The 15441-nt window shown below is 45.5% G+C and overlaps 1 protein-coding gene across 4 annotated transcripts in view; it reads right to left on the bottom strand.

Moving 5' to 3' along the window:
* Window positions 1-1517: 1517 nt before the first annotated feature.
* Window positions 1518-15441, bottom strand: part of LOC140394299 (NEDD8-conjugating enzyme UBE2F-like) — a 571886-nt gene continuing 557962 nt past the window's right edge. For all 4 annotated transcript variants that reach the window (XM_072481459.1, XM_072481467.1, XM_072481484.1 and 1 more), the window contains 3 exons: window positions 7043-7075; window positions 5636-5698; window positions 1518-3302 (listed from right to left, as the gene is read on the bottom strand). In XM_072481459.1, coding sequence (XP_072337560.1) covers window positions 3252-3302; window positions 5636-5698; window positions 7043-7075 — 147 coding nt within the window. In that variant the 3' untranslated portion in view covers window positions 1518-3251. The remainder of the gene's footprint in view (window positions 3303-5635; window positions 5699-7042; window positions 7076-15441) is intronic.

Here is a 15441-nt window from a genome sequence, read left to right as displayed (position 1 = left end):
CCAGGTTTATTTAGGTTTGTGTTTTTGTTTAAAAAAAAAGAATTTATATACCAAACTGCCACAACAGGATTTGGACTCATGTTTCCTGGATTACTGGTCCAGTAATATAACTACTTCGATACGATACCTGTCTCATGTACTGGTAACTGAACATGTAGCAAATTAAAATTCCATATCACATGTCATGGACTATCATTGGACGTGTTTTAGCCCATGTTGCTCTATTAGTATCCTTTGGAGATGTTTACAGTGTATACTCGAGATATTTTAGTGTACAAGATATTTTACAGTGTACATTAAACATATTAATCCGTGCTATTGGCTTTGTGTACGTTGCTGTATTTACAGCATACATTGGAGTTATTTCAAGCCATGTTAGTGGTTGTTTTATCGTACATTAGAATTGTTCAATATTTCAGAGGTTCTAATGTATGTTTGAAATGTTGAGTGCATATTAGAATTTTACATTGGAGTAATGTGTACATTGGCATGGTTTTACCATGTACATTGGAGCTACTTGAGCCCAGGTTGCTGCTGGTTTGAAATTGGAGATGTCCAGTGTATATTGGCGATGTTTACACTGGAGTTATTTTACAGCGAATATTGGGGTTCACCATCTGTTGCTGTTTAATACATATTGAAGCTTCCTTTATTGCATATTGTTTCTTATACCTGTTGATTATTTGTCCAGATATTAAGGTTGATTAAGCAGGAAGATGGTGGGTTTCAGCTGATTTGAACTCAGTGGTGTTGCTACACCAAGGAATTACTTTTTCACATCTGGGAGCTTTGCCCAATGATAATATGTCAGCAAAAATGTCATCATGTAAAACAAATGGGTAGGAATTGGCATGTTAACAGATTGAGATAGATAATGGTGCTAATGAAATAAGTTTATAGTTGAGGAAAGCTATTAGAAAATGTTAGCCTGGTGGGATAGCTATTGATTCCTGACTTTTCAAAGGTAGTTGATCTCACAATCGGTTTGATTAGTCCTTTGATATAACAAATTTGAGGTCCAATGAGGTGCATAAACAACACAGTATCTCTTAGCCCATTCATCGTCTAACTTCAGAGAGATGCAGGATTTGTGTGTCATTTTTATATGGTTAGATAAAAGTGGCGGGGAAAGGTTATACTGATCAGACATAAGCAGCTGCAGGCAAAGGTAACCTTGGAAAGCTACATTTGTCAGAGGGATAGGGTTGAGGATGACTGCAAATTTGATGCCTCCGGCAGCTTAACTGCCTTTGGCACGTTTAAATCTCATTTACACAAATCACTGGCACCTTGCTGCTTGGTTAGTTAGCCTGCAAGCGAGCCAGACAGAAACACCATCAGCTTCCAGAAACAGGTCTCTTTCCAGATACAAGAGTTTGGTGGATGCAGGCTAGCTGTTTTTCTGAAACTGTACATGGATTGGGTGCCTTCATTTACAAGCAAAAGCTTCACACAGTGGGTTACATGCCTTAAAGAGCACTTACAGGACTATGGATAGGGGCTAACCACTCAGTTCATTGAGCCCACCTTTGCAAGTTTATTAGAAATGATAGCTCTTTCATCCTGTTTCCATGTCCATCAGCATCCTTACTTTCCAAACACATGTTAATTCCCCTATAAACAGTCCAAAGGTGTAAGAAACTGGATTAACATCAGAAGAGATACAGTCAGTAACATGGGGTGCTGGGGTTGGGGCGGCGTTACTGAGTGACAGTGTGAGGTGCAGTCAGTAACATAGGATGTTGAGGGAGAGGGATCACTGAGTGATAGCGTGAGGCAGCTGGATTAACAACAGTAGAGAGTAGTGTTAGTGATACTGTGGTGCAATGGGAGGCCTCTGAACCGGAAGCTCCGGATTCAAGTCCCACTGCAGGGCCTGATGGCCACAGAAGGTTGATTATCAACCTGCAAATCCTTCTGATACGCCTGATGGCAGGCAGCAAGAGTGGGAGAGTTTCCTGGTCAGCCACACTGCAGGAGGCAACAGCAAACCACTGAAACACTTTGCCAAGCATCATCATAGACAAATCCAATGGAAGTCCATGGTTGCCAATGCTCTCAGGGCAAGGTACCTGAAGGAGGGAGGAGAGCTATGGTCAGTAACATGGTGATGGGGGGAGGCTACTAAGTGTAAGCATGAGGGGGGGTGCTTAAAATCAGTCCTAATATAGTCAGTGACAGAAGGTGCTGGCTGAATAATTTTGCGGGGGGTGGAGTGGGGTGGCTCTGTTCACTGATGTTTGTCGGTGTGTTACGGTCTCTCATTACTCTGTGGGGATGGATTTAGGTGGCATTAATGGTAAATGTGAGAGGTAATTTGAATGGTGAAGTAGAGTCATCAGCTGTTGGAGAAAAGTGCACTGCAAGACACTTTCCATTGCTCAATGCTTCAGTGTGAGGAGAGAGATCAACACTCATAAGAGCACTGTAAACACTACACATGGTAATATATCCATATACACAAGTACATTAAATACACACAAAGCATACGTGTATATATATATATATATATATATATATATACACATGCATACAAGTACACAACATATTTTTCACATTTAGTAATATATGTACTTATAGGTATGCCACATATATATATACATATGTATACATATATATATATATATATATATATATATCACTCATTTAAACCTTAGTTTCAGCTCAGGGATTACAATTCTCAAACAGATATGATTCACATCTGCACCAACAGATTGACCAAGCAGTGGGGGCCAAGTAATATGTTCAATTTATTTAAGGCAGTGCACCACCCAAGGATAGAGAACTGGCTCAAGTATTGCTCACTGGGTTTCCCCCACACACAGTTGTTTAATATTTACAAGCCACATGCTGTTAATGCTTTAATCAAACACCTTCTGTCATAAGACATTTTGTTGCAAAATATTGTGGTTTCCAAACCACAGCAGGTGACACTAGAAAAACTGTCCTTTGTGATCCAATCAGTAAAGAGACAGACTCCAGATGCTCTGCACAATCCTTATAATTGAAGAAAACGCGACTATTTTGCCACAATAAGTGTAATTATTCTTGAATCTTAGCCCAAAGTTGCCCATCACTTGCTGTATTGTACTGACGTAGAATTCAAAGTCGCACCAACAGCCTCTCTTCTTCATAACAACACTGTCACTGGACTGCCTCAATCCAGTGTTTAATCGATGATCAACATCTCAAGACAGAAGACTAGGCTTCCACAGCTTGAAGTAAAGTGTCCCATAAGGCAGCTCGTGTGATCATCTCGCAAAACGCTTAATATAATCTTGTACTTTACTCCGAAAGTCGTCCTGCAGGAACAATACAGAAACAGTCAGACATCCAGGACATTGGGTGACAGTCAGGTGCTCATCCTTAGTGTACCAGTCCCATTGTAAAGGTTTGGTGGGTGGGGTGGGGGAATAAACTGGGCAACCACGGGGTCATCAGCCTAATGTCAGTGGTGGAGAAACTTGCAAAGACAATGGGGGCGATTCTCTGATATTGAGGCCAAGTGTTCGCGCCGTCGCATTTCATGACGGCGCAAACAGGGCCCGGATACAACCTATTCTGGCCCCCACAGGAGGCCAGCATGGCGCTGGAGCGGTTCACGCTGCTCCAGCGTCCTTCCAACCCGTGCATGCGCAGTTGGGGCAGCCCAATCCCCCCCCCCCCCCCCCCCCCCCAGTGGATGGCGCTGGCAGGAACCTTTTGTGTCGTAGCGGCCGCTTGGCCCATCCGGCCGGAGAATCGCCGCTCGCCGGTTCTCCGAGCTGCCCGGTGCGAATCGTGCGCCGCTGGTTTCCGGGGGGTGGGAGAATCGCGCGCGGGGGTCGGTGCGATTCGCACCGCGCCCCAGCGATTCTCCCACCCGGCGCGTGTGTGTGTGTGTGTGTGTGTGTGTGTGTGGGGGGGGGGGGAAGAGAATAGCGCCCAATATTCCTGGAAAAAGCAATTGCTATTTAACAAACTGTTTACTAAAATATGAAAGTCCAAATGGATTTGTTAATGGGGAGGTTTGACGAGAGCATTGCAGTTGATGTTACACATAACAGAGTGCCACATGATAGATTTGTTGGCAAAATTAAAGCACAAAGGATGAACAAGACAATGACAACATGGATACTAAAGTGGTTCAGGGGCAGAGGACAGAATATTGGCAACACAATGGTTAGCACTTCTGTCACAGTGCCAGGGACCTGGGTTCAATTCCGGCCTTGAGTGACTGTGTGCAGTTTGAACTTTCTCCCGTTGTCTCAATGGGCCGAATGGCCTCCTTCTGCACTGTAGGAATTCTATGGATAGTGGTGAATGGTTGTGTTTCAGACAGGAGGGAAGTGTACAGTGATGTTCCCCAAGGATTAATAGGACCACTGCTCTTTTTTCAATGTGTATTCTTGACCTGGCTTGGATATAATTGCAAAGTTTGCAGAATATACAAAACCTGGAAATGTAATAAACATGGAGGAGGATAGTAACACATTTCAGGAGCGCATAGACAGATTACTGAAATGGGGAGAGAGATGGCATATAAAATGTAATGCAGTATTTAATGCAGGAAGTGTGAATTAATACATTTTGGTAAGAACAACAAGGAGAGGCAACAGAAACTAAATGTTAGAATTTCCAGGGTTGTTAGGCATAGAGATCCAGTGATTGATGTACACAAATCTTTGAAGATGGTAGGGCAAGTTGATGAGGCAAAGAGAGCATGTCGGATCTCTGACTTTACAAATAGAGGCACTCAATACAAAAGTAAGGAGGTTATGCTCGCCCTTGAAAAAGACTGGTTAGGCCTCTGCTGGGGATTGTGGTCAGTTCTAGGCACCACACATTAAGAAGGAAATCAGGCCTTGGAGACAGTACAGAAAAGATTTGCCAGATTGGATTTAGGGATGAGGAACTTGTTATGTGGAGAGGTTGGAGAAGCTGGGATTGTTCTCCTTAGAGCAGAGAAGGCTCGTAGATTTGATAGAGATGTTCAAAATCATGAATGATTTAGAGAGAATAATTAAGGAGAAACTTGCTAACTGGAATGCACACCTGGTAGGAGAATCTGATTGATAGCAACCTTCCAAAGCAAATTGCACAAACACTTAAAAGGGGAAAAAAAACTAACAGTCCTATGAGGAAAGCAGGGAAGTGGGATTAATTGGTTAACTCTGTCAAAGAGCTGGCACACGCAGGGCAGGCTGAATGGGGCGGCACAGTGGCACACACTGCTGCCTCACAGCTCCATGGTCCCAGGTTCAATTCCGGCCTCTGGTGGCTGTCTGTGTGGAGTTTGCACTTTCTCCATGTGTCTGCGTGGGTTTCCTCCAGGTGCTCTGGTTTCCTCCCAGAGTCTAAAGATCTGCAGGTAGGTGGATTGACTAAACTGCCCCTTAGAGTCCAAAAGGGTAGGTGGGCTTATGGGGATAGGGTGGAGGCGTTGGCTCAAGTAACGCCACATATAGCAACTTCCCACCATAATATGACACCTGAAATACTACACGGATGACTGCCCCCACCCCACCTTTGTAGTACCACACAAGACACCATCCCTCCATTCCCCACCACACAGACCCATGCAGAATGAGTTCACACTTTGTAGCCTTTGGTGTTGTGTGCAGAACATGTCTCATTAGCACACGGACTGACCCACCTTGTCACGCAGATGTTGCTCTGCAGCTTCAATATTCAGGGGATCGTCAAAATTCAGGAGATCCTGTGGCAGATGGAGAGAACAATGGTCAAAGCTAGGAGCTCTTTTAAGGTCATTCATAAAACCTAAACTCAAAGTATACTGGGGCGCTGCTCCAATAGCAGGGAGTGGGATTCTCTGAGTAAGTGAAGCAACATTGAACCATGTAGAGCAGGAGAGTGTCCATTCATCTGTCCACTGTGCTGAGTCAGTTGCTCTCAGCTCGAATGCTAACAAGGGCTATAATTAGATCCAGCACCTTAAGTTACTATGGGATACTTGCTCATGGATGATGGAAAAGTACACATGTTGAGTTAAAATGGGATCAGGCTTGGATGATAAGTTGCCACTTGTCCAGTCACCAGCCCACACCCGTTCACTGGGTGTGTACATCCAGAATTACCATAGTTATGTAGCAGGGGTACCTGCAGCACCACATCCTGGCAATCTATCTCAGCCATCCCTTGATTCAATTCCAAATGTAATTCGCTCCCAGGTATCTATTATTCTATGCATTAACTCGTGCCAATCCCCCGGGACCCCTTGATTCAATTCCAGATGTAGTTCGCTCCCAGGTATCTATTATTCTATGCATTAACTCCTGCCAATCCCCCGGGACCCCTTGATTCAATTCCAGATGTAATTCGCTCCCAGGTATCTATTATTCTATGCATTAACTCCTGCCAATCTCCCATGACCCCTTGATTCAATTCCAGATGTAATTCGCTCCCAGGTATCTATTATTCTATGCATTAACTCCTGCCAATCCCCCAGGACCCCTTGATTCAATTCCAGATGTAATTCGCTCCCAGGTATCTATTATTCTATGCATTAACTCCTGCCAATCTCCCATGACCCCTTGATTCAATTCCAGATGTAATTCGCTCCCAGGTATCTATTATTCTATGTATTAACTCCTGCCAGTCACCCGGGACCCCTCGATTAGATTACAACCTGTAACTCACTCACAGATATCTGTTACATCACATTGGGAGATTTGCATGAATTGCACCTTTGAACGTGTTTTAGGAGGGGTTTAGCAGGGGACATTGTAGACTTAATTACAAAGTGTTTCATAGTGGTTGCCACTGAACAGGTTAATAGTACGTGAAACAGAAGAAATGCTTATCTGCTTGCAAAGTCTCCCCGTGTCTGTGTGAGTATCACCCCCACAACCCAAATAGACGTGCCGAGGTAGGTCAATTGGCCACGCTAAATTGCCCCTTAATTGGAAAAAAAAAGAATTGGGTACTCTAATTATCTCCTGTTTCACTTAGATGGACAACACATATGAATGATCCAAAGCAGGGCAAAAACCTTGTTTAAAACTGTAACTATACATAATTTTTGGTCAGCATAAATACTTACAGTAAATAATGAATTCAATCCCCAGACCACATCCTATGAGGAAAAATACAGGAGGTGAAATGCATTGCGATTTAACAGTGCATCAAGTTAGAGGAAGATAGCTTCGTAGTAAGCAGTGCTGCAGCTCTCTGAACATCTCATCTTGTACTTTTACCTCTAAGTCTCAGAGAAACCTATGCATGACTGCAAGTATCTCAGAGAAAATGTGTCCTCCCACGGTGATTTTATCAATGCGAGTCTCTGCTCTCTGTCAGCAGTGTTCAATACAGTCAGTACCTTATCACCACAGTGACCATTACAGGCTGTGACTATAGTAAGTTGAACATCAGCGATTTTCCACCTGCATCCAGTTGCACAGAACTTGTGGGCGTGCGGAACAGTAAATTAATTGTTATTGGGAAAAAATTGACATTAACCACTGCAGTCAGAATCAATCGGCGAGATTGTCTATCTTGCTCCTCCATATCTCAGTGCTGCCTACAATCTCTACAACCTTTTTGAGCTCTCCTTAGTTCCAGCCCTGGCCTCTTGTACCCCCTCCCTCATTTCACCCCACATTGCCTTCAGTGGGCTAGGCTTTCCATTCTATTTATTCAATGTAGAAAAATTGTCGATCCATGGGCAGCCATCCAAAAAGGATTAAGCTAAAAACTTTGCGGCATCAAAGCTGGCAATGGAGGGGTGCCAAATATCGGTAGCACCCATTGAAGGAACTGGAATTTAAACATAGATTTTGGAGGAAACAACACTGAAAAGAAACTTGCCAAGTGCTCTGCCTGGAAAGATCTGAAACAGTACAGGAAGCATCCTGAGTAGCAAGTACCCTGCAACAATAGTTTAAGAGTTGGGGGTGTTCCAAAACTCAGAGGGAAATGGGCTGAGCTCAGGGGTACTTTATTCGAAAAAAAACAAGCAAGGCAGTGTCATGGTTATACATTTCAGAAGAGGCTCTTCAACCCATTGAGTCTGTACCAAGAAAAATACACTAAATCTACACTAATCCCACATTGCAGCATTTGGCCCATAGCCTTGAATGTTATGACAATTCAAGTGCTCATCCACGTACTTTCTAAAGGTTGTAAGGTTTTCTGCTTCTACTACTCTCCCCGGCAGTGCATTCCAGACTCACAAAAATGTTTTCCTCAAATCCCTTCTAAACTTCCAGCCCCTCCCCGTAATAATAATAATCTTTCTTAGTGTCACAAGTAGGCTTACATTAACACTGCAATGAAATTACTGTGAAAATCCCCTAGTCGCCACACCACGGCGCCTGTTCGGGTACACAGAGGGAGAATTCAGAATGTCCAATTCACCTAACAAACACCTTCGGTACTTGTGGGAGGAAACCGGAGCACCCGGCGGAAACCCACGTAGACACGGGGAGAACGTGCAGACTCCGCAAAGACAGTGACCCAAGTCGGGAATCAAACCCGGGTCCCTGGCATTGTGAAGCTAACCACTGTGCTTTCGTGCTGTCCTTATTATACCCCTTCGCTATTGACCCTTTAAGTCAGGGGAACATCTGCTTTCTATCCACTCTGCCCATACCCTTCATAATCTTATACACCACAATCAGGTTCCCCTCAGCTTTCTCAGGCAGCACGGTAGCACAGTGGTTAGCACTGTGGCTTCACAGTGTCAGGGCCCCAGGTTCGATTCCCTGCTGGGTCACTGTCTGAGCGGAGCCTGCACGTTCTCACCATCTGCATGGGTTTCCTCCAGGTGCTCCGGTTTCCTTACACAGTCCAAAGATGTGCTGGTTAGGTGGATTGGCCATGCTAAATTGCCCTTAGAGTCCAAAAAAGGTTAGGAAGGGTTATTGGGTTACAGAGATAGGGTAGAAGTGAGGGCTTGAAGTGGATCGGTGCAGATTCGATGGGCTGAATGGCCTCCTTTTGCACTGTATGTTGTATGTTCTAAAACAACCCAAGCCTACCAAGCCTCTCTTTATAGCTCAAAAGCTCCATCCCAGGCATCATCTTGGTGAACCTCCTCTACACCCTTTCCAGTGCAATCACACCCTATAGTGAGGCGACCAGAACTGTACAAAGTACTTCAGTTGTGGCCTAACTAAAGTTTAATACAGTTCCAACATAATCTCTGTACTCTTATAGAATTCCTACAGTGCAGAAGGATGCCTTTCGGCCCATCACGTCTGCACCGACTGTCTGAAAAAGCACCCTGCCTAGGCCTACTCCCCCATCCTATCCCCGTAACCCACATAACATGCACATCTTTTAACACTAAGGGGCAATTTAGCATGGTCAACCACCTAACCCGCACATCTCAGACTGTGGGAGGAAACTGGAGCACCTGGAGGAAACACCGCAGACACGGGGAGAAAATTCACCCCAGGCCGGAATTGAACCCGAGTCCCTGGCGCTGTGAAGCAGCAGTGCTAACCACTGTGCCACCATGCCGCCCCTATAAACTATGCCATGACTGATAAAGGCACGTGTACCATATACCTTTTAACTACCCTATTAACAAGTTCTGCTGCCTTCAGGAATCTATGGACAAGCACCTTACGATCCCTCTGAACTCCTAGTGTCCTGCCATTCATTGAGCACTCCCTTGACTTGTTACGCCTTCCAAAGTGCATCACCTCAGACCTTAGGGTTAAATTCCATCTGCCACTGATCTGCCATCTGACCAACCTTTCTATATCTTCTTGCAACACAAGACCTTCTTCCTCACTATTAACCACCATGCCAATCTTTGATCATCCACAAAATTACTCATAATCCCCCACACAATTCTCATCTATATAGTTTAGAAAAATCATGAACGATAAGGGACCCTGCACTGATTCCTGTGGTACGCCACTGGACACTGGCCTCCAGTCACACAAACAGCCTTCTACCATCATCCTCTGTCTTATAGACATAGACATAGAATTTACAGTGCAGAAGGAGGCCATTCGGCCTATCGAGTCTGCACCGGCTCTTGGAAAGAGCACCCTACCGAAGGTCCAAACCTCCACCCTATCCCCATAACCCAGTAACCCCACCTAATCCCCATAACCCAGTAACCCCACCCTACGGGCAATTTTGGACACTATGGGCAATTTAGCATGGCCAATCCACCTAACCCGCACATCTTTGGACTGTGGGAGGAAACCGGAGAACCCGGAGGAAACCCACGCACACACGGGGAGAACGTGCAAACTCCGCACAGACAGTGACCCAAGCCGGAATCGAACCTGGGACCCTGGAGCTGTGAAGCAATTGTGCTAACCACCATGCTACCGTGCTGCCCCTTTTTTTTTAAAATGAAAAACCCCATGGTATTGCTGTTTCAGGCCCATTAAGTTATTGAAATACAACCACATAAACCTTAGTGGTCTTCTACCACTAAACCAGTTTTGGATCCAACTTGACAAGTTTTCCTGGATCCCATGTGCTTTTATCTTCATCATCAGTCTCCCATGTGGAACCCTGTCAAAGGCTTTGCTAAAATCCATATAAACTACATCAACCGCATTACCCTCATCTACACACCCAATCACCTCCTTGAAAAAAATTCAATCAGATGTGATAGTCATGACCTCCCTCTGACAAAATCACACTGACTATCCCTGATCAAGCAAGCCTTGCCTCCCTCCAGAATTTTCTCTAATAGCTTCCCCACCATTGATGAGAGACTCACTGGTCTGAAATTCACTGCCGCCCTTCTTGAACATTTGGCCAGAGCCCCTGTAATTTCCACCCTTGCCTCCAACGCAGCCTGGGCTACAACTCATCCAGACATGAGGATTTGTCTACTTTTAAGCCCGCCAAAAGCTTCAATATCTCCTCACTCAGTGTTAAACTGCTCAGGAACCTCACAGTCTAGGGGCACGATTCTCCCAAAGGGAGAATCGCGACAGGCCGAATGTTTCACTCCGGCGTCGGAGCCCGCTCCCAGCCCCATATTCTCCCGCCCCTGGGGGGCTAGAAGCGGGGTCGCGTATTTTACGCGCGCTGGGCCTTGGTGCTGCATAAAAAAAATGGCGTCACGTAAATGACGTGGCCGGTGTCGCGTAAATGAAGTCACCCGCGCATGTGCGGGTTGGCCGGCGCCAACCCACGCATGCGCGGTTGCCATCCTCCCCGAGGCCGCCCCGCAAAAAGATGGCGGATGGATCTTGCGGGGCAGCGGAGGAAAGGAGGTCCTCCTTTAGAGAGGTTGGCCCGCCGATCGGTGGGCCCCGATCGCGGGCCAGACCCCATCGGCGCCCCCCCCCCCCCCGTGAAGGAACCCCCCTCCCAGGCCCCCCCCCCCCCAGGCCCCCCCCCCCCCCCAAGCGTTCCCGCACAGTTCCCGCCGGCAGCGACCAGGTGTGGACGGCGCCGGTGGGAACCTGTCGTGTCGGAGCGGCCGCTCGGCCCATTCGGGCCGGAGAATAGCGGGGGTACTGGAGAATCGCTGTTGTGAGTGTCTCGGGTGATTCTCCGGCTGGCACGGCGCAGAACCCGACGGGGCCGTTCACACCGGTTGGGAGAATGGCGGGACAGCGTCGGACCAGCGATATAATGGCGCAGCCGGCGATTCTCCCAACCGGCGCGGCCTCGGAGAATCGCGCCCCAGATCCCCAATTCTGTACCTACAACCTCCTTCTCCCGATTGAAGACAGATGTGAAGTACTGAGTGAAATAAGGGCCCATGGTATTCGAGGCAAGGTACTAACATGGATTGATGATTGGCTGTCAGGCAGAAGGCAGAGAGTTGGGATAAAAGGTTCTTTTTCGGAATGGCAACCGGTGACGAGTGGTGTCCCGCAGGGTTCAGTGTTGGGGCCACAGCTGTTCTCTTTATATATTAACGATCTAGATGACGGGACTGAGGGCATTCTGGCTAAGTTTGCCGATGATACAAAGATAGGTGATGGGGCAGGTAGTTTGGAGGAGGTGGGGAGGCTGCAGAAAGATTTAGACAGTTTAGGAGAGTGGTCCAAGAAATGGCTGATGAAATTCAACGTGGGCAAGTGCGAGGTCGTGCACTTTGGAAAAAAGAATAGAGGCATGGACTATTTTCTAAACGGTGACAAAATTCATAATGCTGAAGTGCAAAGGGACTTGGGAGTCCTAGTCCAGGATTCTCTAAAGGTAAACTTGCAGGTTGAGTCTGTAATTAAGAAAGCAAATGCAATGTTGTCATTTATCTCAAGAGGTTTGGAATATAAAAGCAGGGATGTACTTCTGAAGCTTTATAAAGCATTAGTTAGACCCCATTTAGAATACTGTGAGCAATTTTGGGCCCCACACCTCAGGAAGGACATACTGGCACTGGAGCGGGTCCAGTGGAGATTCACACGGATGATCCCAGGAATGGTAGGCCTAACATACGATGAACATCTGAGGATCCTGGGATTATATTCATTGGAGTTTAGGAGGTTGAGGGGAGATCTAATAGAAACTTACAAGATTATGAATGGCTTAGATAGGGTGGACGTAGGGAAGTTGTTTCCTTAGCAGGGGAGACTAGGACCCGGGGGCACAGCCTTAGAATAAAAGGGAGTCACTTTAGAACAGAGATGAGGAGAAATGTCTTCAGCCAGAGAGTGGTGGGTCTGTGGAATTCATTGCCACAGTGGGCGGTGGAGGCCGGGACGTTGAGTGTCTTTAAGACAGAAGTTGATAAATTCTTGATTTTTCGAGGAATTAAGGGCTATGGAGAGAGAGCGGGTAAATGGAGTTGAAATCAGCCATGATTGAAGGGTGGAGTGGACTCGATGGGCCGAATGGCCTTACTTCCCCTTCTATGTCTTATGGTCTTATACTCGTTTAACACCATACCAATGTCCTCCAGCTCCACGCACAGATTGTCCCCGTTGTCCTTAATGGGCCCTTCTCTTTCCCTGGTTATCCTCTCCCACTTAATATACTTCTAGAATATCATTGGGATTCTCCCTAATCTTACCTGCCAATACTTTTTCATGCCCCCTTTTTGCACTCCTAATTGCTTTCGTAAGTTCCTCCCCACACTTTCTGTACTCCACTAAGGCCTCTGCCAGTTGACTCCCTTTGTACCTGCTCAAAGCGTCTTTACTTTCTTATCCAGTCCTGAATATTTCACGGCACATTGTGCAACGCAAGCTGTTTCCATAGTAAAAATGGCAGAAAGTTTTGGCGCCATGGGATGGTATGATGAGAACACCGAGCAGTGGAGTTCATATACTTAAAGATTTGATTTTTTTTGTACAAGCAAATAAAATTGTGGCAGATAGAGACATTCAACCTCCTGCGAAGTCTGGTGCAGCCAGAAAAATCAGGCTCGAAAACCAATGGTGAGATTGTGGAGATATTGCAGGGCCACTTCTTTTCTAAACCGTTGGTCATTGCCAAGAGGTTCAGGTTCAATAAACATAACCAATAAGGTGAATCAATCACACAGTCCGTAGCTACTTTGAAGAAATTAGCTGAATACTGTGAATTTAGTGATGTCTTGACTGGCACTATTAGAGACAGACTAGTGGGTGTGTTAAGAGGCAAAGCAATCCAAAAAAAGGCTGTTAATAGAAAGCTTTAGAAGTCGTAATCTCTATGAAATTAGCAGCTAAGGAAGCCTAACAATTAAGTTTGAGCACTAGAATCCATAAAACGTCAGCTGAGACCCGAACAGACACACGCTCAGAATTGCCACCGATGTGCAAAAACTGCACACAGCAGCAGACTGCTGGCGCAGATGCAAAATGCAGTAAAAAGGGGCATATGTAACATGCGTGTTGGAGAAAGAAACAGTAGGTTCTAAACAAGAACTATAAAAAGAAAGAAACAAGTGGATCAAATGGAAAACCGAATAGAGGGAAAAGGATCCATATGATACACAAAGGGCGTGAAAAAGGACCAGAAAAAATCACAGTCAGATGACAAACTATCCTTGAATGTACTGGCCGTTGTGGCCGCAACAAACCTTTATTGGGCCACTCCTTTACTGGGAAGCATGAAAGATACCTCAAGATAAAGATCAAGGATGAATGACAAGCAAGATGCTTAACGGCTTGGTCAGTGCTGTACGTCATCAGGCCTAAGACAGAACTAGAGATGCTGATCAAGATAGGGGTCCTTGAACCCATTAATGTAAGTGAGTGGCCCACACCGATAATACCTGTGATTAAGAAAAATGGTTCGGGGGCGGCATGGTGGTGCAGTGGTTCACACTGCTGCTTCATGGCGCTGCGGACCGGGTTCGATCCTGGCACCGGGTCACTGTCCGTGTGGAGTTTGCACATTCTCCCCGTGTTTGCGTGGGTCTCACCCCCACAAAACCCAAAGATTAAATTTAAAAATTAAAATTTTTTTTAATAAAGAGTACCCAATTCATTTTTTCCAATTAACGGGCAATTTAGCATGTTCAACCCACCTATCTTGCACATCTTTGGGTTGTGGGGCGAAACCTACACAAACACGGGGAGAATGTGCAAACTCCACACGGACAATGACCCAGAGCCGGGATCGAACCTGAGACCTCGGCACCCTGAGACTGCAGTGCTATCCACTGTGCCACCGTGCTGCCCTACAAAACCCAAAGATGAGCAAGGTAGGTAGATTGGCCACATTAAATTGCCCCTTAATTGGAAAAAAATAATTGGGTACTTTAAATTTATTAAAAAAAGATAGTTCGATAAGCATATGTGCCGATTTTAAAGTCAGTATGAATCTGGTATTGTGTGCAGAGCAGTACCCTCTGCCTTTAATTGATGATTTATTTGTTGGGTTGGCTGTAGGCCAGCATTTCAGTAAAGTTAGCCTTCGTCAAGCTTATTTCCAGATAAATGTGGTCCAGATTCACAAAAATATTTGATAACTATGACACAAAAATGGCAATTCAGATATATAAGTCGTCCATTTGGCATCACGTCTGCACCTGCATTGTTCCAACATGCCATGGATCAAATTATAAGCGGACTAGGCGGAGTCCAGTGCTACTTCGACGAGATCTTTGTTACTGAAAAGAATGAAGAAGAGCATCTTCAAAATTTAGATGCTACACCCAGAGACTAGAAGATTACAGACTATGAGCAGAGAAGGATAAATGTGAATTCTTCAAATCTTCTATTGAATACCTGGGGTATGTCATCGATGCAAAGGGACTGCACACATTGCTTTCAAAGTAAAATCCATAACTGGGCTTATTAATCTATTATGGAAGGTTTGTCTCTAATTTAGTAACAATTCTCAAACATTTACACAACCTATTGTGTCAAAACAAGAAATGGAAATGGGTGGATCAGTGTGAGAAGACCTTTGTACAAGCTAAAGAGGTACTACTAAAGTCAACGGTTTGATCTGAAGTTGCCCTTGCAAACGACTTGCGACACATCACATTATCGGGTGGGAGCAGTGCAAGATTTGGTTGAACAACCTGCAAGCAACAATGAGTCATATTGCCCAATACTAAAGAGAAGAGAATGGTGA

Source organism: Scyliorhinus torazame, chromosome 2 (assembly GCF_047496885.1).
Source record: "Scyliorhinus torazame isolate Kashiwa2021f chromosome 2, sScyTor2.1, whole genome shotgun sequence".
NCBI classification, from domain to species: domain Eukaryota; kingdom Metazoa; phylum Chordata; class Chondrichthyes; order Carcharhiniformes; family Scyliorhinidae; genus Scyliorhinus; species Scyliorhinus torazame.
The sequence above is the reverse complement of the archived record's forward strand: the minus strand, read 5'-3'. Positions and strand labels throughout refer to the sequence as shown.